This window comes from Enhydra lutris, unplaced genomic scaffold (assembly GCF_002288905.1).
Source record: "Enhydra lutris kenyoni isolate GAN:26980312 unplaced genomic scaffold, ASM228890v2 scaffoldscaffold86, whole genome shotgun sequence".
Lineage (NCBI taxonomy): Eukaryota > Metazoa > Chordata > Mammalia > Carnivora > Mustelidae > Enhydra > Enhydra lutris.
In genome coordinates, this window is record NW_019154170.1 from 2,611,055 (window position 1) to 2,635,131 (window position 24,077).

The 24,077-nt window shown below is 60.7% G+C and overlaps 1 protein-coding gene across 1 annotated transcript in view; it reads left to right on the forward strand.

Annotated features, from left to right (window-relative positions):
• Window positions 1–10,233: 10,233 nt before the first annotated feature.
• Window positions 10,234–24,077, forward strand: part of LOC111161670 (protein tyrosine phosphatase, receptor type S) — a 57,103-nt gene continuing 43,259 nt past the window's right edge. Inside the window, 4 exon segments of the mRNA XM_022525462.1 lie at window positions 10,234–10,423; window positions 16,001–16,146; window positions 16,703–16,844; window positions 21,830–22,018. Of these exon segments, the coding sequence (XP_022381170.1) occupies window positions 10,333–10,423; window positions 16,001–16,146; window positions 16,703–16,844; window positions 21,830–22,018 (568 nt within the window). The 5' untranslated portion in view covers window positions 10,234–10,332.

Below are 24,077 nucleotides of genomic sequence, written 5' to 3' on the forward strand. Positions count from 1 at the left end.
CGAGGGGTGGATTGTGGGCAATTTTTATTTTCTTCTTTATGCTGATTTTCCCTAATTTTCTGCTGCACGCGCCTATTTTATAATTAGAAAAAAAGTTATTTTGAAAAAAATTACCCCCAAATGTCCCAGCTGTGGGAGCTGACGTGATCTAGCCCCATGCTCCTCCCCAAGGGCAGCTGCCTTCTGGGTATATACAGAGGACACATCAACTGAGCATTGGGGGGCTCCCAGAGTTAGCCCTCAAGGGTGCAGGGTGGGGGAAGGTTCTAGGAGTTGGCTGCTCCAACCTTCAAGGTGACCAGGCTAAAAACTCTGGAGTCATCCTTGCCCTGTTTCTCTGCTTCCTCCTGGGCTGAGCCAGTGCAGTCACCTCCTCCTCTCTGGTCCCCAGCTCCTGCCCTCACCTCCCCCCTTCTGTCCTTGCAGCAGCCACCAGAGGGTGCCTGTGAGCACCAGGGTCAGGGCCTGTCTTCTGCCCACAACCCTCCAGGGCTCCTACCTCCCCTACGGTCCCCCCAAGGCCCTGCTTCACCTGTCCTGGCTTCTCTCTCTCTCTGCCCTCCCATCCTCCCTCTATCCCCCTCGTTCATTCTGCTCCAGCCACACGGGCCTCCTCACTGTTTCTCCATCATCCCAGACACAGTCCTGCCTCACGACCTTTGCACTGGCTGTTCATTCTGCCTGGAGTGAACCTCCCAGCCATCCATACCTGCTTCGTATTCTCTCGGCCCTTTCAGGTTTCAGCTCAAATGTCACCTCCTCACCGCCCCCCCCCCCACCCTGTCTTTAATACTCCATCCCACGTCAATGAACATGTCCACACACATTTGGTTTGTCTTTGTAGCACTTACCAGCAACTGACCCACAGTGAATTTTGTTTCATTTGTTTCCTGTCTGTTGCCTGCGCCGGAGTGTCGGCTCCGTAAGGGCAGGGATCTTTTGTCAGTTTGTTGCTGCTGTGTCCCCCCGTGCCTCAACCGGGCCCTGCACACAGTAGGTGTTCACAAATGTTTAAAAAAAAAAAGTGGGTGAAATTGCTGGGTCACAAGAGTGCCATGCTACACAGCGTTGCCTTTGGAGGAGAGTAAGGTTGGAGAGGGCTGTCCTGGGTGAGGAGGGTCCTGGCTATTTATGTAAACGTTTGCTGAGAACTTACCATGTGCTATCAGGCCTGGTGCCCAGAGTGGGCTCTGCTCCAGACTGGGCCAGTTCCAGCCCTGCCCCCTGAGGTCCCAGTCTGGTGGGAGAGGCGGCCCCGTGACCAGGCAGGTAGTAGGTGGGGTGACCAGGCAATGTGGGATTTATAGGACTCTGTGCAAATGGGCCACTCAGCTGGGAGGGGCAAGAGACGGGCCTCCCTCCTGCCCCAGGTCTCTCCACCCCGGCCATGGTTGGGGGGGGCAGCTGTGGTCACCACCATGGCCTGGAGGCAAGAGGTTGTCTCCAGGGATACACGGGCAAGAGGCCCAGATGGGGCAGGGCCAGTTGGGGAGGAGGGTGGCCTGTCCTCAGGCACTTTTGCCCCAGGTCACACAGCCCTGGGCGTCCTGACGCTGGATTCATCGAGTGCCTGATGTGCAGCTTGTATTATAGATGGGGAAACTGAGGCCCGGAGAGGGGCAGGTTCTTGCTTGAGATCACCTGGGAAGTGCCTAGATTCAAACCAAGGTCTGCATGAGCCCTTTCTCCTGTGTGTCCCACGACGTGCTGGGGCGCCAGGTGTCTCAGTTCACAAAGCACCTACTGGGTGCCCAGTACTTTGGGGGCTCCAGTGCAGGCCTCCCCAATACCAGAGGGGTGGGATTCTGTGCTCCGTTCTGTGGTGGGAGTAACTGAGGCACAGAACTTGGAAAACGAGGATTCAGGGCAGTGGGGTGGGGAGTGCACGTGTAGGTCCTGCCTGGGCCCCTCCAGCTGGCCGTGTGTCCCTCCTCTGAGCCCGTCCCCTTCACTCCACTGGGCAGGGAGCTTCTCCGGGGTGGGGCCTGTCTCTCCTGCACCGGCCTTATCCCCAGGGGCTTAAAATTGTAGTGGTTTGTTATTTTTGGGCTCCAGGCCTCCTGCAGCATTGTGGGTAAGGGCTCAGCCGCTGGACCCAAACCTTGGTTCGAATCTCTGTTCTTTCTGACCTTGAGCAAGTGCTTTTTCTCTCTTCTTCCTCTTCTAACTTTGGAAAGTGGGGGCTCATGGTGGGGGCCGGCAGGACGTTTGGTGCGTGGTGTGCATAAGAGCCCACTCAGTATTGGCTGTGGGATTCATCCTAAGCCCTCATGGGGGAACTGGAACCATTTTCACCCAGGATAGGAGCAGATGGGGAAGCCGGGCCCCCTGCGGCGGCTCCCGGGCCTCCATCAGGGTCCCTGGCCCTCCTTGACCGCTTCCCCGAGCTCCCGGGACCCGCTGGGCCTCTGCCTTCCCTGCCTCTCCGGAGTTTTCAAACCCGCTCGGGGCCGCAGCGCTGGCCGGGATTGGCTGCCTGTGTGGGGCTGCCCCTCCTTCTCCCGCTCCTCTCCAGCCTTCCCCCCAACCCCCCGGGGTGTCTGGGACTTGGCACGGTGGCCCCATCTGTTTCCAATCTGGCCCTGTGTGCACTCTCCGCCCCCTCCTCAGGGTTGTGGCTATCGTGGGGGCCTCGGCCTTGGTGTCTCCCATTCATCCTCCCAGACCCCTACCGGACTCCCAGCGGGAGGGAAGCTTCTTTGTGCCTGCACCCCTCCCCCACCTCGGGGGCTCTGTGTGTAGGGGGCGCGGCCTCTGTCATCCAACCCGGACCGGGAGGGAATCTTGCTGCCCCTTCTCCGACCTCCTGTATTTGGGTGTGTTTGGGGAGCCCTCTGCCTCCGTGTCCGGCATCCAGCCCCTTCATCCGTTGCCATGGCCACGATCAGCTCGTGGAAGAGAAAGGGGAGTGGGGTGGGGGCTCCCTCTGGGATCAGGCTTACAAAGGTGGGGGAGTCTTGGGTTCTGCCTCTTGGGGCACCCCCTCATGTGTGTGCACATTGGGGGAACACAGCCACCCCCTTGGAGGCCTCCCCCTACTGGAACCGCATGTGGGCTTCCAGTACCCCCATGGAGCTCCCCCTGGTCTGCACCCCCTCCGCCCCACTTCCGGCCAGGGCCCCGCCCCGCCCGGCTTCGGAGCCCCCTCCCCGGGCCCGCCCCCTGGCTGCCCCGCCCGTAGGCCCCGCCTCCGGCCCCGCCCCAGGCCCCGCCCCCAGGCCGAGCTCGCTGGGCCTTGGCCTCTCCCGAGCCCTCGCTGCGCGCCGCGCTCCAGGCGGACGGAGGGACGGGCAGCAGCGGGCCCGCCCTGAGGGGCCCGGGCCCGATCTCCAAGCCGAGATACGCGGGGTAAGTGCGCCCAGAACCCCTTCTGCCCCGAGGCCCGGGGTACCCCGGGTTTTGTCCCCCTCCTTGCCCCCCTCCAGGCCCCCGTGGAGGGGGGGACCCCTGCGCTCTCCCCCACCCGCGCTCCTCTCGGGCCAGTCCAGCCACCCTCCAGGGACAGCTCCCGCCAGCTTCTTCCTGGCGTCCGCGCCCCCGCCTCCCGCACCCCATTCAGGTCTGTCGCTGGAACTTGGGAAAACTCCGGACCGTTATGCTCTGTGGGGTCCCCTCCCCCGCCTGGCCCCCAGCCCGTCCTCCTCCCCCACCTCCCGGGGGCGGAGCCAGGCTCCGGGCAGCCTTCTGCCAACCCAGGGGCGCTCTGATAGGGGGCTTCGGATCCTTGGGCTGGGAACCCCCACGGCAAGGTTGGGGTTGGGATTCCTATTCTTAGCCACCCCACCCCCAAACTCAGAGAACGTTTCCCTCTTTTTATTTGTCCCTGTACCCCTCAGGTCTGTGGACTCCAGGTTAGTGCTGTACCTTGTTGGAGGTTTAATAAACGGGGTGGGGGTCAGGACAAGTCTATCAGCCCCCCCCTCCACTTCCTGTTCCTGTCCTTAAGCTTCACGCTTCTGTCCCCCGTCCTTGCCCACCAGACCCATACCTGAGCACCCCCTGTTGCTGCCTCCAGAGTCCTGCTTCCCAGGATTCCTTCTCAGAGTCTCGGGCAACAACACAGAGGGTCTTCCTGTGATTTCCCAGCAAGGGGTCCCAGCCATCCAAGTCCCCCTGCTGGGTCCTGAGCCTCATCTCCATCCCTTAAAGGCTCCAGCAGACCCTCAGAGCATATGTAAGTCCCAGTTGGAGGTCGTGCCCTTGCTGGCCTCCCCTGCCCGTGGTGTCTCCCTCTGGCTTCAGTTTCCCCCTCTGCAATAAATGGGACCCCCAGAATGATGTCGGAAAAGTGTCAAGTGGGGCTGGGCATGGTCGGTGCCTGCTATACGTAGGGGCCTCGCCACGTTCCCAGGGTGGGGAGGAAGCTACCATCTTGGAGGATGACAGGCCTATGGTGGGAGACACACGGGGTGTGGGGGTAGCCACGGAGGGGGGGCTCTGATCCCTGATCCAGCCTGGGACCTTGGGGTGCTTCTTGGAAGAGATAACAGCTCAACAGAGACCTGCGGAGGAGTGTGAAGGCTGAAGTTTCGTGGGGAAGGAGGAAGGGAGTGCTGGGTAGAAGGGATAGCGTGTTCTCATACCCCTTTGTGAGCCCGAGGGCCATGAGTGGGGGCACCCACGAGGTGCACAGGTGCTGGGGCTGCACCCTAGTGGGGTCAGCAGTTCCGAAGCCTGAGGTTAGGAATCTGGATTTTAACGATGTTGGTGGGAGCTACAGAATGTTTGAGAGCAGAGGAGGGACAGAGTCACGCAGCCACTCCCAGCCGCAGCGTGGCAGGTCAGGGCTGGGTGAAGGAAGGGTCCTGAGATGGGGTCAGGAAGGGTCAAGATTCAGTCTAGGGTGGGGAGATCTGTCGCCGTGTGTTGGAGGAGGAATCCACAGGTCGGCCACGGGGGAAGGATGTACCTGGTCTGGGCACCCATGTTAAGAAAGGCCCGGAAGGGGCGCCAGGGTGGCTCAGAGGGTTAAAGCCTCTGCCTTCGGCTCAGGTCATGATCCCAGAGTCCTGGATCGAGCCCTGCATCAGGCTTTCTGCTCGGCGGGGAGCCTGCTTCCTCCTCTCTCTCTGCCTGCCTACTTGTGATGTCTGTCAAATAAATAAATAAAATCTTAAAAAAAAAAAAAAAAAGGCCCAGAGGGCAGAAGCAGCCCAGTGCATCTCTGGAACCACAAGATCCTATGGGAAGAGGCAGCAGGTGGGCCCGGGTCACGTCCTTCAGGGCCCAGAACGCTGAGCACAGGAGCTGGGAGCCCTGGTGGGTATGAGTGGGGCAGGCAGGTGCAGATCTTAGCAACTTGGGCTTCTGTAAGGGGTGGACACAGGGCCAGGGGCAAGCCTGGTGGCCCAGGCACCTGGGAGGTTGACTGAGAGCTGGTCTCTGGCCTTGAATCTCAGCCCAGCCCCATCTCCCCGCGCTGCCTGCCCCTCACCGGGCGGTTACCCCTCTCCGAGCTCAAGTCCTCATCTGTCTAGTGGAAGGACCCATGGGGAGCATAGAAGAGGGCTTAACATGTGGCGGGGGTACCCGGCTGGCATTACCGTTTCCTCCCTCTGGGACTGGGCCTGGCTCCTTCCTCATCCACACCTTCCTGGCTGCGGAGACCCCTGGGGACAGCACCCGGTCCAAATCTATGGTTAATTAAAGGCGGATCCCTTGGCCGGTGTTAGCCCATTCTCAGAAGGTTGGCAGGGCTGGCCCCGCCCGGCCCCACCCTGAGCCCTTTTCCTGATTGGAGGGCGGGGGAGGGGACACCGAGGCCCCGAGAGGGAGAGGGGCTTGGCTGGAGCCACTTGAAGCCCACCAGTGACCACAGAGCTGGAGGTCAGACCCTCCTGGACACTTTGGGGACACAGTGATCCAGGAAAACTGGAAGCCTGGGTCCTACCCTTGAGGGTCTGCCTTGGAAAAGCCATTCCAGGCAGCAGGCCAGTCTTTAGGCCCAGAAGGGAGGGAGTGCAGCGGGGGGGGGGGGGGGTCATGCAGGATCGGGGTTGGGGGTGCTCCCCCTTATGCCCCACTGCCAGGATCACCCGTTGTACCTTCCCTGGCCTGGGGCCGTGCAAGCCCACCGAGGGTTGGGTTGTGCACAGGAACCTCTGGGTATCCCCGTCCAGGATAGGACAGACCCTGAGGTGCGGGCAGGGAGAGGCACTGGGGTGTCCTCGAGCCTCAGGAGACAGCATCTCCTGCGGGTGACACAGAGCCTATTTGCCTCCCCATCCTGGGTCATAATTGCCCCTTTATGCTCCCTGCTCCGCGTGGGTACACAAGGCTGGCTCCAGGATCTCGTGACCCATGCCCTGGCGACCGGCGAGCATGGGTATCTTTCCACCCCGTGTTATCAAGGCCTCAGCCCCCAGAGGCTGCCCAGCAGTCTGTACTGGGCCCAGAAAGGATCGTCCACTTTGCTGAGGTCACACAGAGGCTGGGGAAGGACACGGTCATGGTGTGAAATGTGAGCTCTGGGCCCAGGGTCCCACCCAGTCGGGGCCTGGGGCTCTTCTGTGAGCCTCAGTGTTGCGGCCTGTGAAAGGGAGCACCTGCTTCCGGCCGGCTGCCAAGAACAGAAAGATAGTTCTACACCAGTCCCGGAGGAAGCTGGGTCACCGGTGGCCAGGTAGTGGGCAGGGGCGGGGTCCCTCTCTGGCCCTCAGTTCCAGGCCCACAGGCCATTTTCCACCCTCCCTGAAGCCCAGACTCATTTGCCATCCAGGTTATTCTCTGCGACTCCCACAGGGGACTGCTCCCTTGTTAGTGGCCACACCATCATCTAGGAACTCAGGGATTGAGGCATCATATGACCTCAAGGCACCTGCCTCAGTTTCCTTTTCTTGGCAGTGGCAGGGGTGGTGGCCCAGGCTGCTTTGCTGTAAGTGGGGGCAGGGAGGGGCTTGGCCAGGGCCAACCCAGCCATGTCCCTCCCAGCCCAGAGCTGCCAGGAGCTCCTTGATGCCCTGTGGGTCCAGCCCGTATCTACCTCTCTGCCCTGATCTCTCTTCTAGGGTCTCTGGGTTCTGCTTCTTGCCTTTCTTCATGTTGCTCCTTGTGTGGGGACACCCTCCCTATTCCCAGTCACCCTTTCGTTCCCAGCTAAATAATATCAAGTCTGGGCAGCGGGCAGAGCATGTGCAAAGGCCCTGGGGCAGGAAGAACGAGGGTTGTGTGGCTGGAGCAGAGGGAGGGAGGGGAAGGCAGGGAGGGAATGGGGAAGATTGTGCAGGGTCTAGGGGGTCAGGGGAGGACTTGGGCTTTTACCCCAGGGAGGTGGGAGCCCTGGAGGGCTATGGGCAGAGGAGGGCGGGACCTGACTCAGGCACCTTCTGCCTTCAGGGGGAGGACAGATCGTGGGGGCGACCGCAGGCGATGGCTGCGTTGGTCCAGATGGGCAACGGCAGGGCTGCACCCAGGTGGAGGTGGAAGAAGGGGCGGGAAATGGGATGGATCTGGGCAGAGCTGAGACCACTTGCCCTGTCCCTGGGTGGGAGACCCCACCCAGAGTCCTCCAGGGAGAGGGAAGGACAGGAGGATGGGGTGGGGGGGACACTGCCACCAGCGTGTCCAGTTCCTTGGGGAGGACAGGGTCCTGAGAGACCTTGGTACTTTTTCTCTTCCGTGTGGTGCATGGCCCTCTCCTCTGCCAGTCTGCCCCCACCTCTTGCCCCCATTCCCGTGGGATGGTCCAGGCCCCGGCAGCCCCCAGCGCAGGGCCCCCCTCCTGCGTCAGGCTGGCGTGGCAGATTTAGAGAAACCCACACCCCGATCAGCCCCATCCTGCCCAGACATCCAGAAGGCGTGGGCCCTGCGAGGTGGGGGCTCTGAGCCCCAGGGTAATTCGGGGCCGCTCTGTTCTGAAGGTGGCTGCCCCGGCTATCTTGGGGTGTGGGGAGCGGGGGGCTGTGGCTGGAGCAGGAGGTCACCTCTGTGCAGGTGGCCCCTTCCCGGGCCCGCATTCTGTGGGAAGACAATGAAGTCGAGCAGGAGGTCCCCCTCTTGGGGGTCCATGGTGGGCCTAGCGGTCCCGAGTGTCAGCCCCCCGGGCTGCGGGCTTTCTTTGTGGCCTCAGTTTCCCCAGAGGCCCTCTGAGGGCCGGCCCGGCTGACCCAAGTGGTCTGGGCCAAAGCCCACTGCTCCGACATGCCCCCCTAGATGTGTGTCTGTGGGTGGGGCCAGCTGCCATGGTCACCCTGGCGCCAACGGCCTGTGGGCTCTTTTCCCCATCTGGGGCCTCCACCTTCCTCTTGGGGCACGGCTGATGGGGTGAAGGGGCTGTGCCCTAGGCTTCTCTTTTCCACCTGCCTGCCTGGTTCCCAGCTGGTTCCGTCTAAGTGTGTCCAGGATTGCAACTTGTGTGCTGTTGTCCTTAGACAAGGGGTCTGGCTTGAGCCCCTGTGTTTACGGTCTGGCTCACACAAGCCAGGCATGCAGCCTCCGCGGCCCATTTCCGTGGCCTGGCTCCGTGACGCCTCCATGGCCATGGTCCCCATGGCCTGGCTGCGTGCACACATCTGAGTCTGAGGTCCGTGAGTCCTGGTTACGTGTCTGCGCACCACAGACCTCTGATTGGCCTCCGTGGTTCTGTTTGCCTGTAGCCCAACCGTGTGTGTGTGTTGTCTGCCCGACTGTGACCCTGTGCACGTATCTGGTCATGCTGTTTACCTGTGGCCTCTGTGTGGACCCACGTGTTCTCTGATCTGCCTGTGCTTGTGGTCTGACTATGTGCAGGTTGAGTCCCGCCCCTGCTGCAACCCTTCCTCTCCCATCCCGGCTTCCCCACCCCCATCCCTGAGCCATGGCCAGGCCACCAGCAGCCCAGCCTCCTCCTGGGGCCTCTCTGGGGCTGGGCGAGGTGACCGCAGCTGGGTATTTTGGGAGCCAGAATCACAGGGGCTGCCCCATCATTATATGGCACCCGTCCCTGTGGTCGTGGCCGGGGCCCGCCCGGGGCACGGCCTGGGATGGGTGTGGGGCTGACCGGGCCATAGAGGCCGTGTCTCTGCCCGGCTCTGGCCACAGTGGAGACCAGGGAGGGGCTTTGGCCCCGGTGAGGAGGGAGTCTTCTATCCTAGAAGAGTTTAGATGCTGGTGGGAGAAACAGACTCAGAGTGATTAACATTCGCATGTAATTTGCAAACTGGGCTAAAGTGGGGAGGATGATGGCCTTACTCATGACTGAGGCTGTGGGATGTGGACTGGGGTGCGGGGGTGGGGGGCGGGAGCACTACCGGAGGAAGTGACAAATGAGAGCCATCACAGGTGGTGGGGGGACAGCAGTCCCGGCAGAAGGCCCAGCAGGGGCAGAGGCCAGCAGGCAGGGCTGAGCTCAGGCTGCCCAGCTACCCCTCCAGGAGAGGAGGAAGTGAGATCAGCAGGAGTGGCTTCCTCTGGGGGCAGCGGGAGCCACACAGGCTTTAGAACAGGGCAGGGGGCAGGGCCTGACAGGTGTGTCGGGGGCAGATCCGTCCGTGGGCCGAGCAGGGGCCAAGGTGGGGTGCAGACACAGGCGGCAGCGGTCGCTGGAGCCTTGTCCTTCCAGAGGCCCAGCCCGGGAGGGCGGCAGCAGGTACTCAGGACCCCGGAGCTGGTGCCCAGTCCTGGTTGGGCGCTCGGTGGGGGTCTGAGGTCCCTGCTCCCCCAGAGTGGAGGCTTACTTGCGGTCAGCCGTCAGCGGGTGGCTGGGGGCTGTCTCCGTCCACTGGGGCTGCTGACTGAAATACGATAAGGCCGGGTGGCTTCCCGAGAGCAGACGTGGCTGTCTCTCGGGGCTGGAGGCAGAAGTCCAAGATCAAGGTGCCCGAAGAGCTGGGGTCTGCTGAGGGCTGCTCCCTGCTTCCCAGCCGGCCCTCTTGTCGCCCTGTGTTCGTGAGGCAGAGGGAGTAAGGGAGCCCTGAGGCGTCTCTTTCACAAGTCACTGTGCCCATTCCCGAGGGTCCCACCCTTGTAGCTGAATCCCTTCCCAGAGGCCCAGGCTCTTAGCACTGTCCCAGGGAGGGTGGGACTCAGTGCAGGGATGTGGGGGACACAGACCTTCAGCAGGGGCTCAGCCCTTCCCTTCTGCCCCATCATCGCCCTGTGAACCCCCCTCGTTGTTCTGCAACCCTTCCCCCCACCCCGTCCCTCTCCTCTGTCCCTCTCCGATCCTCCCGCTGCTGCCTCCATGAAGGCCCCCCGGATTGCTTCTCCTCTTCCCCTCTCACTGTGCCTCCATTGTCTCTGCAGACGCTGCCCCGTCTGACGCTCGGCTTGGCTCGAGGCCTCTTTGTGAGGGACGGGGGGGGGGGGCCGTCCCCCTCTAGGGCGGAGGCCTGAGGCTGCAGGTGGCTACCAAGCATGGCGCCTGCCTGGGGCCCCGGTGTGGCATCTGTGGTTGGTCCCGTGGGCCTCCTCGTGGTCCTGCTGGTCGGAGGCTGCGCAGCAGAAGGTAAGAGTCTGGTGCGGGACGTGTGGTTGTCTGAGTCCGTGTCTGCGCGTGTGAGTGCATGTGTCCCACCTCCTCCCCGGGGCCCCAGGTGTGGCCACGCAGCGCCTGTGTGCCCCACGAAGGAGGCTGAGCAAAGTGCCTGCTGGGCGCTGGTCCTGGGAGGCTCAGAGGCCAATAATCATGATGGTATTAAAAGCAGTAATGGTAATGACGATGATGGCCATTTCCCCAGCGTTAGCCCTGTACCACGGGCATTGCCAAGTACAGACTTGACCTCTTTCACCTCTCTCCAGCCGGATGGTTCCATTCCCTCCCCCATTTTGCAGTGAGAGAAACTGAGGCTCAGAGGGACTTACTTGAAGCCACAGGGTTCACCTTCCCTTGCCCTACGTAGAAACACCAGGCCCCTGGGTGGCAGATAGAGAAGCAACCAAACCTTCCCAGGTGGAGCCAGGAGAGGCTTCTTGGGAAAGAGGGCATTGGAGCTGGGGCTTTGTGGCTGTGTAGGAGTTTGCTGGCGGAGAAGGTGGTAGCCCTTAGAAAGGACTGGAGGTGAAGAAAGGGCTTAGTGTGGTTTGGGGTGGGCAAGGCTTTGTTTCTGGATGTAGCATGAAAGGATGAGGGGTCCTTTCCCTCATCCTGGTCCTGACACCAAGAACGAACTTACCACAGGGGGCCTAGAGGTGGTATCACTCAGGCCCATGGGGACACACAAGGTCAGGCCAGCAAGAAAGAAAGTGGCATCTGTAGTTAGTCTGGGTTTGAATCCTGGCTCTGCCTTCAACCTGCTGTGTGACCTTGGGCTAGTGACTCAACCTCTCTCAGCTGCCATTTCCACCTTGACTGAATGAGACTCATAACAGATCCACACGTCAGCATTCCCGTGGCAAAGACACATGAGAATGCTGCCTGGCAGGTAGTAGGCCCACAATCCCATGCTCCCACGAGCACAATAATTATGGCCATTGGACAAGAACACCAGGACACGCACACTTGCCTCAGCGATGTGTGCCTTTTCCTGTTTTCATGTTGTTTTTTTAGTGGATGCCTAACACATTCAGATCAGCCTGATGGGATGAACGTTCTCATCGTTCCCATTGTACAGGTGGGGAAATTGAGCCATGGTGAGGTTTCATGACAGCCAGGAAGTAGCCACAAGCCGCGGCTGGGCTGGGATCTCTCTGGTCACTTTGTGGGGCCTGTGCGTTCCTGGGCTCTGCTCCCCACAGTGGGAACAGCAAGTCGAAGACCGCAAGCATTTTAGCATTTTGTTCATTCATTTAAGGCAGGGTCAGATTGTTCCCTGGGGCAAGGCATCCCAGGCACTGTGTGTGTGGGGGGGGGGGGCAAGCAGCATTCCTGACCCCACCCATTCCATGCCGGAGCACCCCCAGTCCTGACGACCACGACCACAGACGTCTGTAGGCAGTGTCTCACTACCCACCCCCGCCTCCACCGCCCCGGGTGAAAATCTCTGGTTTAACTTAAACTGGTTGAATAAATAATAAGTTTACTCCTTTGATGCTTGCTCCAGGAATAATTACCAGCCTTGGAGAAACTGAGGCTGCCAGAGCCGGAAGCCCACTGTAGTTGAGGGAGGCTGCAGGATTTGGAGACTGCACTGGCCTGGGTTTAAATCCTGGTTCTGTTGTGTGACCATGGCGACCTGTGGTCTCATTCATTCAGTGTGTCTTTAATAAGGACCTACTGTGTGCCAGGCACTGGTTTAGCCACTGGAGACAAAACAGACATCCCACCCCTTTACAGAGCTCATAATCTTGCAAGGGAGAAGCACTAAGTGTGTTGGGTGGTGGACATGCTGGGGATGTGGGTGTGAGGTGAGGGTTGGGGGCTGCATCTTAATGGCGCGGGAGAACATGAGGGAAGGTCTCAGTGAGGTGGCCTCTGAGCAGAGACCTAAAGGAGCTGAGAAGTGCACCCTATGCGTGTGTGGGGGAAACTCCCAAGCAGAGAGAGCAGTATGTGCAAAGGGCCTGGGGCAGGACCTGGAGTGTTGGAAGAACAGCCAGGGGGCCCATGTGGCTGGAGCAGAGAGGATGAGGGGGAGAGAGGGAGGAGGAAGGGGTAGGGAGAGCCAGAGCAGGTCTTGCAGGGCCTCAGGGGGCTTCAGAGGAGGCTTGGGCTTCTATCCCCCAGAGGTGGGAACCCTAGTGGGGCAGTAGGCCGAGGAGGGTAGAACAGAGATTTTTGCCTGCTCACCGGCGCCCTCTGGTGGTCGTTGTGAGGAGCATTGTCGTTGTGAGGAGCATTGTCAGTTGTGGGTTGTCCGAGGTATTGCGGGGTGTGGGGGGGTGGTGTTTGAGGGCCTGAGCTGGGGGAGCAGGGCGAGGTGAAGACCCTGGTTCAGGCAAGCAGTGAGAGGGAGGTGACCCAGGATATTAGCACCTGCTGTGCATCTGAAGCAGGCCCAGTGGGTATCCCCTCAGCCCAGGCGTTGTTACTGTTACTTTAGGTGTCCTGTACTGCCCTACACTCAAGCCCAGGTCCGCGTCTCCAAGGCCGAGGCATCTTGCCTCCAGGGGCGGGTCTGTGTCACAGGAGTTCCGACCTCTGGGACCCACCGTGATTTGCGCAGCCAGCTTCAGGGAATGGCCCAGGCCCCTGGGGAGCCACGGAAGGCGGGGGCCGTCAGGCCACAGAGAGCCCACGTGGGCAGCTGAAACCAGCAGCCAGTGCCAAGAGGAGCGACTGCTGCTCTAGAAAGGGCCTCAGGTCCCGTGGGGCCTTCCCAGGATGCTGTGGGGCTGGCCCAGGCAGGGTTGGAGGGGACAGGCGGGTGGGTCTCCCGTGCCGGCTTGGATTCTCCTCTCTAGAGTCCGGAGTGGAAAAACCAGAGTTCGGGCTCTCTCCCAGCCTCTATGCTGGGGGTGTCACCGCTCTGAGTAAAGACAGGGAGACACCTGGGATATGCTCTCAGGGATGAGGACCCACAACCCTATTTATCAAACGTGCCCTTGCTGGGGTAGGTCCCTGGTTTAGACCCCCAGTGGAATAATCCCAGCCCCCGTCCACCACGAACTGAGTGACCCTGCGCACATCTCTCATCCTCTCTGACCCCCAGTTTTGCTTCTGTGTCCTGGGTACAAGAACAGCACTGAGTGCCAGCTGGCCCAGGACCCCACAAGTGGCTGCCATACCCCAGGGCATCTGTCTTGTGTCTGGGCCCCTTTGCCAAAAAGAGGAGGGGAGGATTCATCCAAAGGAGAGAATCCAAGTGTTTATAGGAAATTTTCTAATCGGGGTGCAGTGAGCAGACAGGGCTCTTCTAGGCTCTCTGTGACCCCAGAGCCACCTGGAGATGGGCTGAGAGGGGGGATCTCGGGAGCGAGTGGGCTATTACACGGGGTCTGGTGTTCAGTGGCCGTCACGGGTCACCAGAGAGGTGACCACCAGACCAGTGGCGTCCTGGGGACCCCATGCCCACCAGGGAAACCAAACGATTTTGGCACACCATGCCCAAGGCTGTGATGGGGGATGTCCAGGCAGAGGTGGGGGGCAGAGGAGCTCCTGACCCAGCCTGCCGTAATCTGAGAAGGCTCCCTGGGGGAGGTGCTGGCCTAGCTGAGGTAGAAGCTGCCAGATGAAGGGAGGAGGGACTCCAGCGGAGAAAGAACAGCAGGGGCTCCCTGCTGTTGTGCCCCCCCCCCCACCAGGCTGCTGGGGTTGTGTCCCAGCTCGGAGTCATAAACAGGCAGCTGGATGCCTCTTGGAGCTCACTTCTGCCCTTCCTTCCAGGGGCTCCCAAGAGAGGATTTCCCCCAAGTAAGATTCCTGACCCGGCCACAGTCACTTTCCTCTGTGACTTCGGCTGGGGACACCCAGGGCCCCAGTCGCCATTCCTGAGGCTTGGAGGAGGAGCCACCAGGGCAGGCAAAGCCCAGGGCTCGGCAAAACATCCTCATCAGGCTCGAGCCCTGGAGGCGATGGGAACCCAAGACTCGCGCCTGTGGACAGAAAGACCCAGGTCCAAATGCGGGCGCTGTCCCCCTGGGCAGGGTGGCCTCACGCAAGCTTCTCCACCTGAAGCCCGCGTGTGGTTAACCACCACGGCTTTGCAGGGGTCCCGAGGAGCTGTCTGAGGCCGCACATGCCTGCGCGCAGGGCCTGTGGATTTTAGAAGACAGGGATCGCCCGTAAAGCCGCGCGGTCGCATCAGTGGGAGCGCTGCCTCAAGGAAGGGAGGTGAGGCCGCTCAGGCCTCCGGGATGGGCACCCGCTTTTGTTTAAAGAGTGATTTGAAGAAATAATTTCCGTTTATCTTTAAACAGCTGTAAATCTCAAAAAGGTACCAAGCGGGAAGCCTCTCTCCCCATCCCAGTGTCTAGCCACCTGGTTTCTCTCCTGGGGCAGCCTTCACGTGTGCGCATGCGCATGCGCGCGCGCACACACTCCCACCCCGCCCCCCAGGTTTTCTGCCCACCCTCTGAGTTTTCTTTTCGTGCAGATAGTAACGTCCGCTGCACTCTCTGCCCCTCGCTGTTGAGATCTTGCTGTTCTGCCCTGGGAGTTAGGAAAGCCCCCTCGTCCCTTGGTGCTGCCCAGCGTCCCACTTCGGGGCGGCCCCGAGGACACGTAGTCCGTCCCCTTTTGTCGGATAGCGAGGTGGCTTCCCGGAGGGCCTCGCCAACCCGCCGCAGCCCTTGAATCTGTCGCTCAGAAAACCTCAGGAGTCGCTGAATTCCTTCCTGCGCTCCGCTGTAGCAATCCCAACAGCAAGTGGCGAGCCCGGATTGCCTCGGGCGGTCCCTCGGTTACCGCACAAAGTCACAACCGAGAATGCGACGGGAAGTACTTTCACAGGATGCAGGGGCTGTCCAGGCGTGGCGTGGAGGCTGCTGGGGCTTAAAGACCCTGCAGGCCCCACTGGAGACTCTCCGGGAGAGACTTCATACATCGGATCTCCTGGAGGGGCCAGGAATGTGGGCTACGGAGCCAGCCGGGTTCAAATCCCCGCTGGGCCGGTGGTGGCTGTATGTGTTCAAGCGAAGGCTTTGCTCAGCGTCCTCAAAGTTAGGTATTACTGAACTACGCCGCTGCATACAATAGGCGCTCAGCAAGCGCTTGCTCTCCCGGTTGTCAGCATCTTATGCCTCGGAAACTGGATCAGCCTTTCTGAGCTTCTGCTTCTAGTGCTGGCCCCTGTGTCTGGACGCCTCCCATGGATTAAGAGGCTGGAGCCCTGGGTTCCAATGCCAGCTGTGACCTCAGATCCCTTGGTCATCCCCTGCTTCCCTGTTTGATGCCTCAGTTTCCCCACGTGTCCCACCGGGGGATTATCTCCTTGCAAGTCTTTTCCGGGCCAGGGATCCTCCAGGGTTGGCTGGGCACCCCATGGGGGGCTTCCAGGTGCTAAATCTGAGGACCCCAGAGTCTTGGGGGAGGGCTCCCCTTCCACCACCTTCTGTGGCCCACGTGAGGTTGGAAGTAAATGTAAGCATGTGTGGCTGTGGTCTCCGGGGTGGGCGTGAGGAGGGAGGGCGTGTTTGCATGGCCCCATGGGCTCCTGGGCTCATGCCTGGGCCCACCAGACCTTTCCTCTTCCTGCTCTGTCTCCAGAGCCCCCCAGGTTCATCAAAGAACCCAAGGACCAGATTGGTGTGTCAGGGGGTGTGGCCTCCTTCGTGTGTCAGGCCACGGGCGACCCCAAGCCACGGGTGACCTGGAACAAGAAGGGCAAGAAGGTCAATTCCCAGCGTTTTGAGGTGAGTCAGGGGTGAGGAGAGCCAGTCTGGGGCCAGCACCCTCTCCCAAGACGGGGCCCCAGCGGCTCAGCCATGCTCAGCCACAGATGTCCCAGATACATCTCCCAGATGTAACATAGGCAGCCAGGCCGGGCAGCCACCCTCTGTGGCCTCCGGCCGCTCTCACCCCTTCCTGGCCAGGCCCCCGTTCTGCCTGCTTAGTGAGGGCCGGCCAGACTGGCTTCCTTTGCCGGCCGTGTACTGTGTGGCCTTGAGCAAGGCTACACTCTCTCTTTGCCATCTCGCACATGGAGCCTCACGCACCACCCTATAACACACACACAATCAGACACACATGCTTCTGTAGCCGACATCCCTCGCCACGTCTGTCACACATACCGGCCTGTGCTCCTCACACACCCACGTACACACAGGCCCTTCTGCTTGCATAGACCTGGGCCCGGGTTCCGGTTTGCACGGGATGCCTGTCCGCATGGATGGTCCAGCCCCCAGCTCCTCTGCCCGCCTCCCCAGGGACTTCAGCCTCATCTTGTTCCCTCTCCCCTGCCCGTGGCAGACAATCGAGTTTGACCAGAGCGCGGGGGCCGTGCTGAGGATCCAGCCGCTACGGACACCCCGGGATGAGAACGTGTACGAGTGCGTGGCCCAGAACTCTGTCGGGGAGGTCACGGTCCACGCCAAGCTCACTGTCCTCCGAGGTACTGGGCTCCTTCAGATGGGTGGGGGAGGAACCAGGCCCTGGGCTTTTGAATCATTAAAAATGTTGGATTTTCTCCTTGGGGAACCTTGATCTCGCTTCCCCAGCCCGTTATGCCAGTGTGGCCCAGAGTCTGCCAGTGGGGATTTATTGAGCTTTTACAGGAAAGAATGGTGTTGAGGGGACTAGTGTCATTCCCATTTATCATCTTAATCATGCTGCTCTGATTACAAGAGACTGATCCACCTCAAACTGGTTCACATAAGAAAGAAAATTCATTGATCTCTGTAATGAGACTACCCGTGGAGGTAGCAGCTTCAGGTTCGGCTAGATCCAGGAACTCATGCAGAGTTCTTAGGTCTCACCGTCTCTCTGCCTCTGGGTTTGTTTTTTTCCATAGTGCCTGTCCTTAGTGGGATGACCCCAGTAGCTCCAGGCTCCCAGGCCCCTACCCCAAAGAGAGGACCAGGTGGCCTGGGACGATGGCTCCTTGCCTAAGCTGGGTTAGATAGCCATCCCTGAGCCAGTTACTGTGGCCGGAGGAACAAATACTCCCATTGGCAGAGTCCTTCCTGGAGTTAGGGGTGTGTCAGCCCACACAGACAGGGTCAGCAAGGGGCGGGTTCGCCAAAGGGACAAAGGAGGAATAGATGTTGGACAGGCACAGATAGCTGCCCACCACCTCCCATGCATTCACACAGATCCTTCGGGAACACTGCTGGGCTGCTGGCTAGCCCTTGTGGGGGGGGGGGGGGGGGGCATCAGGAAATTGCATTCTCCTTGTAAAACAGCACCCTTCAGACAGCCTTGCCACAGCGCCCCCCCACCCCCCCGCTGCTCCCTCCTGCCTGCTCTGGCAAGGGGGTGTGAGCCTCTCTAGCTCTGTGACCCCGGGCAAGTTAATAAGCCCCTGGGAGCTGCGGCCCCTCACCTCCCGGGTGTGGAATAATGAGGTTCAGCGCGAGGGGGCGCCACGTGGGCCAGGGAGGTGGCGCATGCGCGGGAGAGGCTGCGCCCCCCCCACCCCGCCCTCCCGCAGGGACCCAGCTCTTGGCTGACTCCAGCTCCCCAAGCGTCACCGTCCATAGTACAAGTTTAGTGGGGCGACTGCCACCAGCCCTTCTAGGGCTCCCGGGCCGGCATGCTAAAGCCTCTCCAGGGCAACACAGCCAGGGTGGGCGGAACCTTGGCCCCCGGGGCACTTGGTCTTGGACCTGGGGTGCAGCCTGCGCGGGGTCCCTCCCTCCGAGCGCTCTGCGCATCCAGGCTGTTTAACAAGAGGCCCCATAGTTTCCTCCGCGTGGGTCCTGAAGCCTGTCCGGCTGCTGGGAGGAGAGGGGCAGGGAGCTAGCTCGCCCCGGGCCTGGCCCCCCCCCCCCCACCTCGCCTCTTCCCAGCAGATAGGCTTGCCCTGACCTTTCCCGGGCACAGACGGAACAGCCTGCCTCCCGCTCCCCCGTGCCAGCCTCCATTGTGAGCGCTCAGAGAGGTAAAAGGACATGCTGTGAATCTATTAACCGCCCAGTGATTGGGAGTCTGGGAAAGAGACGTCTGTGCTCCCTGCAAACCCCCCCACCCCCGCCCCCATCAAGGCCTCCTTGGCTTTGCTCTGTTTTCTGGCCGCCTGGAGGGCTTGGTGCTTGGGCTAGATGCCCAGCCCTGGGCCTTTGACCCAGGAGCGCCTGTCCTCCCGCACCCCCCCACCCCCTCCCGGGGCCCTGAGTCCCAGGGCTCTCCCTACGGTTGGCCCAGCTCTGGGCCCAGTTTTCCCTGCCTCCCTCCCCCGCCCTCTGATTGTGGACCCTGCTCACGCCTCCCTTGCTGTTGTTTTAATTAAACTCCGAGGAATTGGGCACAATGTGGTACGCGATGAACATTTTTGTTTAATTTGGAGCTCTCGGTACCCAGCCCCCCACCCCACCGCTGGCTGCCACCCACGCGCGCAGTGGTGGGGCCCCTAGGGCCGCAGGCACGCAGGGTAAGTGCTCACGTGTGAACTCGCGTGGGAGTGGCCGCGTTCTCGGCTGAGCAGGCGCGCACATGCAGGCCTGGAACGCAGAGAAGCCAGGCCGGTTGTTTTGGCCTTAACCTCCAGTGACGTCATGGGTAGCCAATCAGAACCACCTGTGGGCTTCAGGCCTCAGGCGGAGGAAGGACAATCAGGGCCTGACCCACCTGGGACAGGGTCCAGCCCCTCCTCCTCAGACTTGAGTAGGTCCAGTCCCCGGATTGGGGGTGGGGGCTGCCTAAGCTGGTCGGTCCCAGCTTCCTCTGGGCTTAGCCAGGCCTGGGTATGAATCACAGCCTGTCTGTGTGTGGCTCTATGCGCTAGAGCAGCTGAAACTGAACCTCAGTTTCCCCCTCTGTGAAATAGGTCCCATCTTGGAGGAGGGCACGGCAACTTACTTGTAGAGTGCTTGGTACAAAGTGCTCAGGACTTGGGACTGGGACTTGGCCCTCCAAGCACCCCTCCCCCAACGGTGTGTCCGGAGTTCTGATCTCTCTCCCATGGTGGTCTCTCACCCACGTCTTCGTCAGTGCCCCAGTCCCGTACCCCAGAGCACCCACCAAGCCCCCTGCTCCTTCTGGACCACTGTGTATCGTTTCCCTGCACGTGGATAAGCGTCGTCTGGTCCAGAAGACAGCCAGCTTTTTCTGTAAAACACCAGGGAGGAAATATTTTTGACTCTGCAGCCCAGTCTCTGTCTCAGCTTCTCAGCTCTGCAGTTGTAGCCGGAAAGCTGCTGTAGATGACGTGGACACGGACGTGGCCGTGTGCCAGTAAAACTTTATTGACAAAAACACGCCAAGGGCTGGGATTGGCCTTGGGACAGTAGTTTTTGACCCTTCATCTATACTGTCTTTCACTCTGAACCTGTCCACGTAGCAGTGTGTCTGGACTTTGTTTTGGCTCCCATGGGTGGCCCAGCATGTAGATAATGAGTCCCCGTTGATAGCTGGTTAAGTTGTTGCCAGCCCCATGCTGCTCCGAGCCACTCCACATCCTCCTCTAGGGCACGGCGCGTGGAAACCGTAGATGCGGAGCTGAGGGTCAGGGGTCTCTGGAGGGTGGCCACGGGGCACCCCTCCTCATAGGCTTTGTAGCCCCCGCGTTCCTTCGTGTTCACCTTCAGTTTCACCAGCCCCCACCCGTGATCGGTTTTGCTGTCACTTGGCCATCAGGATCGGGGTGGTGGGAACCACATGGGTTTGCCAGGGCTGCCGTAACCCAGTCCAACCATCTGGCAGCTTAAATGACATATTCTCTCCTGGTCCTGGGGGGCTGGAAGTCTGAGACTGGGGTGTTGGCGGGGCCACTCCCTCCTGGGGCCTCTCTCCTAGGCATGCGGGCAGCTGTCTTCTCCCCCATCCTCATGTGCTCGTCCCTCGGCACGTCCGTCCGTGTCCCCGTCTCCCCTCCTTGCAAGGACACCCGTCAGATTGGATTAGGACCCACCCCAGTGGCCTCATTATAATTTAATCACCCCTTTAAAGTCCGTGAGGTCCTGGGGTTCAGGCTTCAGTGTGAATTTGCTGGGGGAGCGGGGGCTCTTTTTGGCCTGTGATGGAGCGAGTGGGTGTTTAAATTCGCACCAAGGAGCCTCGTCCCTGGCCCTGGGGAATCCTTTGTCCATTGCAGATGGCAGGGCCACAGTGGACCTGGGCATGTTCCGGATCAGAGCAAAAGGCACCCGGAGTCAGGTGCTGGAGGGGGAGAGTAGGGGTGGGGGAGCAGGTGGCCGGCCCCCTGAGCTGCTTCCCTTCCCTGGCGTGACGCCAGCTCAATTAGGTCACGGAGTCTGGTGAGGTTCTCAGGCATGCCAGTGACCACGTTCCTGCTGGCACCAGACATAAGGGGCATTTTCTCCTCCTGGTGGCTCTCCCACCCCCTTTACCATGGAGGGAAGCCAGACCCTGGCCAGCGCCTGGGGGCACTGAGGCCTGGAGGCGCAGGGACTCTGGTGGGTTAACAGCAACTGGAACTGAGCTTTTCATGCATTTATTGAGCACCTACTGTATGCCAGGCCCGGCGTTGGGCCCTGGGGGTGTGGGGCGACACAGGCACAGCAGGATAGAGTTGGCCTCAGATATGCTGGAGTCCAGGAGGTGTGTGGCTCCACTGTGTGAGCCAGCCTGAGGGCACCTGAGTGCAGAGATGGAGGCCAAGGGGGACGCAGGAGGGAGCTTAACCTCTCTGAGGAGCAGTGAGGTGTGTGTGGCTGGACGGAGAGAGTGTGAAGGTGGCTCGGAATGGGGCTGCCGAGGCTGGTGGGGCAGTGTGGGCCAGGATCTGGGTCCCCCCAGGAGGTAAGGACTGCGCTGGAAGGGCGTACGGTGTGAGGCTTCTGTTTACAGACGTCTGTATTTACTTATTTTTTTTAAATGGGGTGAGGGGCAGAGGGAGTGGGAGAGCGAGAATCTCAAGCAGACGCCCCACGAGGGGCTTGCTCCCACGGCCCTGAGATCATGACTTGAGCCGAAATCAGGAGGTGGACTCTTCACTGACTCGGCCCTGCCCCCCCTTCCCGGCGCCTGAGTTTATGTTTTTAAAACTAGCTCTGGATGCTCTAAAGGGCCCAGCATCTTCCCCACTGGGAAAGTCTTTCCCGTGTCACTGCTGACACGAGCTGGATCATTTTCGGGTCGGGCAGTGTCCTGGACATGATGGGGTGTTGAGCGACATTCTAGGGCCCCACCCCAGGTATGACCATCAGAATCCCCCACACCCCAGACCTCTCCAGTCATCCCCTAGGTGGCAGAGTGGCCCCAATCCAGAAGCTGTAGTCTGGCCCCATGCACTCTGCCCCCTGCCCCCCGCCATCGCCCCTGGCACTCCCTCCCATGGGACCGATCGCCCATGTGGCAAGCAGCCACAGAAGCTGTCCCATCAAGGCAGGAGCTGAACTTGGGTCCCCTGCGTCCCGGCAGTGTCGGCCACGTGGCAACCGGCCCCCTGCCCTGTTCTTCCCCCGTCTCCACCCTCAGAGGACCAGCTGCCCCCTGGTTTCCCCAACATCGACATGGGCCCCCAGCTGAAGGTGGTGGAGCGGACGCGCACGGCTACCATGCTCTGTGCCGCCAGCGGCAACCCCGACCCCGAGATCACCTGGTTCAAGGACTTCCTGCCTGTGGACCCCAGTGCCAGCAACGGGCGCATAAAACAGCTGCGATCAGGTGAGCGTAGGGGGCTGGGAGGATGCGGGAGCCACGGAGGGCGGCGTCTCCGGGGCCCAAGCCCTGGGGGCTAATGGGAGACAGAAAGGCAGAGGGGATGTGTAGCCACGGGGAGGGCATTAGGGTGGGGAGATTGTCTTCAGAGCTGAGCCAGCGGGGATATAATGGAGCATGGACAGGCAGGGGTAATGGGGAGCTACAGCAGATGGTAGGAGGGGAGTGTGTCCGTGCCTGAGTGGGGTGATAACGGACCCCAGTATGCACAGTGATAGGCAGCTACAGACACCACAGGGGCAGAGTTTCTCCAGTCCCCAAGCGGCGCAGTCCTAAGGAGGCTCAGATGTTCCAAGTGATGGAAAGCCCCAGCAGTGGGGACACGGTGTGGTCCAGACAGGCAGAGGTAAGGGGGGCCGTGGAGAGTGGCGAGGGCGGCCATCCTCAGAGCCTAACCACTGGGTGTGTGATGGGGCACAGACAGGCAAGATAGTGGGGAGGCATGGAGGGTGGCACAGGGAGAGTGTCTTCTCTCCTGAGCCGTGGGCCTGACCAGTGAGGATATAGTGGGGCCCTGACAAGCCAGAGGAGAGGAGAGATGTCTAAGGCAAAGGCAAGAGAGAATTTCCAGTGCTGATTGCAGTGAGAATCTCCAGAGGCGGCAGGAGGCCTTAGACAGGTAAGGTAGTGGGGAGCCATAGAGAGCTGCAGGGAGAGATTGTCTCTGAGACTGAAGCAAGGACGTGACAGGGCACAGGGAGGCAGTCCTGCTTGTGTGTCCAGGTCCCGGCCGGGTCGGAAGAGCACGAGGCCTTGGTCACCTTTGGGATGGGTGCTTTCACGGTTGTGTCTCAGTGTAATGCCCGCGTGCCCCATCTGTGAGTTTGTCTGTCTTGGGTGGGGGGAGTGCTGTGTGTGTGTTGTGTCAGTTATCGCACTGTTTCATGATGAGTCCATGTGTCTGTGTCTGGGCTCCCGGTGCCGGCAGCCTGACCTTCCCGCGGGAGGCCAATGCAGGCCCTGCCACCTGCCTGTGGGTTCGCCTTCTCCCTCCTGCACATGCACCCACGTTACTGTCCCTCCCAGCCATGCCCCCAGTCCCCACGTGTGCAGACACGCAATAGGGACGTGCCCGCATGCCCTCCTGGGTGTTTCCGTCCGCTGTGATTACACATGTTGGGGTATACCACTTTGCTTTCTCCTCCCCACTCTTCCTCTGAGGACAGCCCCCTGCCCTGGAGCCAGCCCTGCCTAAAGGCCTCCCAGTGGTTCTTCACACCCCCACTTACTGCCCGGTCCCTTCAGCATCCGCCGAGGGTCCGTCTGCCCGTCCTCTGCTTTCTGCTTCTCACCAAGCTCTGAGAGGGAGCAGACGTTAAGCGCAGGGTTTCTTCCCTGGAGAGACCTGGGCCTTGGCCTGGGTGCGGGGGGTGGTGGGGGTAGACAGCCTTCCCCCCTCCCATCTGTCTGAGGATACTTGCAGCTTGAGGGGTTCAGCTTCAGGCTGATGGCAGCCTGAGGATTCGGTTGTTTCCCTGCTGGCTTCTGCCCTCATGGCCCCCAGTAGAGAGAAGAGCACAGACCCCGGGGCCCAGCACCTGAGCCAGCATCCGCTGTGTCCTAGAGCAGCTCTCTTTCTCTGGGTCTTGCGGCCATGAAATGCGCCTCCTCGCTGGGGCTCGTGACCAGATGCCTGGCACAGACTAGGTGCTCAACGAATGTCCGCTGCTTTATTGATCATAAAAAATCTGATGATTACCCTCCCCTCCCCTCCCTGCCCCCATCCCGGTGAGGATACAGGCTTTCGCACAATGCCCGTTAACCATCCTGTTCTCTTTTCTTGTCCCTCTGTTATAAACGTTCAGAAACCTTTGGTAAGTCTCATTTGTTCACCACGTCAACAACTAACGTTCCCCTCTTTGTTCCCTTCCTCCCGCCCCCTCCCTCCAGACTAACAGCCACTGTGACAGTAACGGTGACCCACTCCACGTGGCATGTTTACTAACGACCTCCTCCCCCACCAGCCACCCAGCCCTCCCCCGTCAGGCACCAGGGGGCTGCAGGG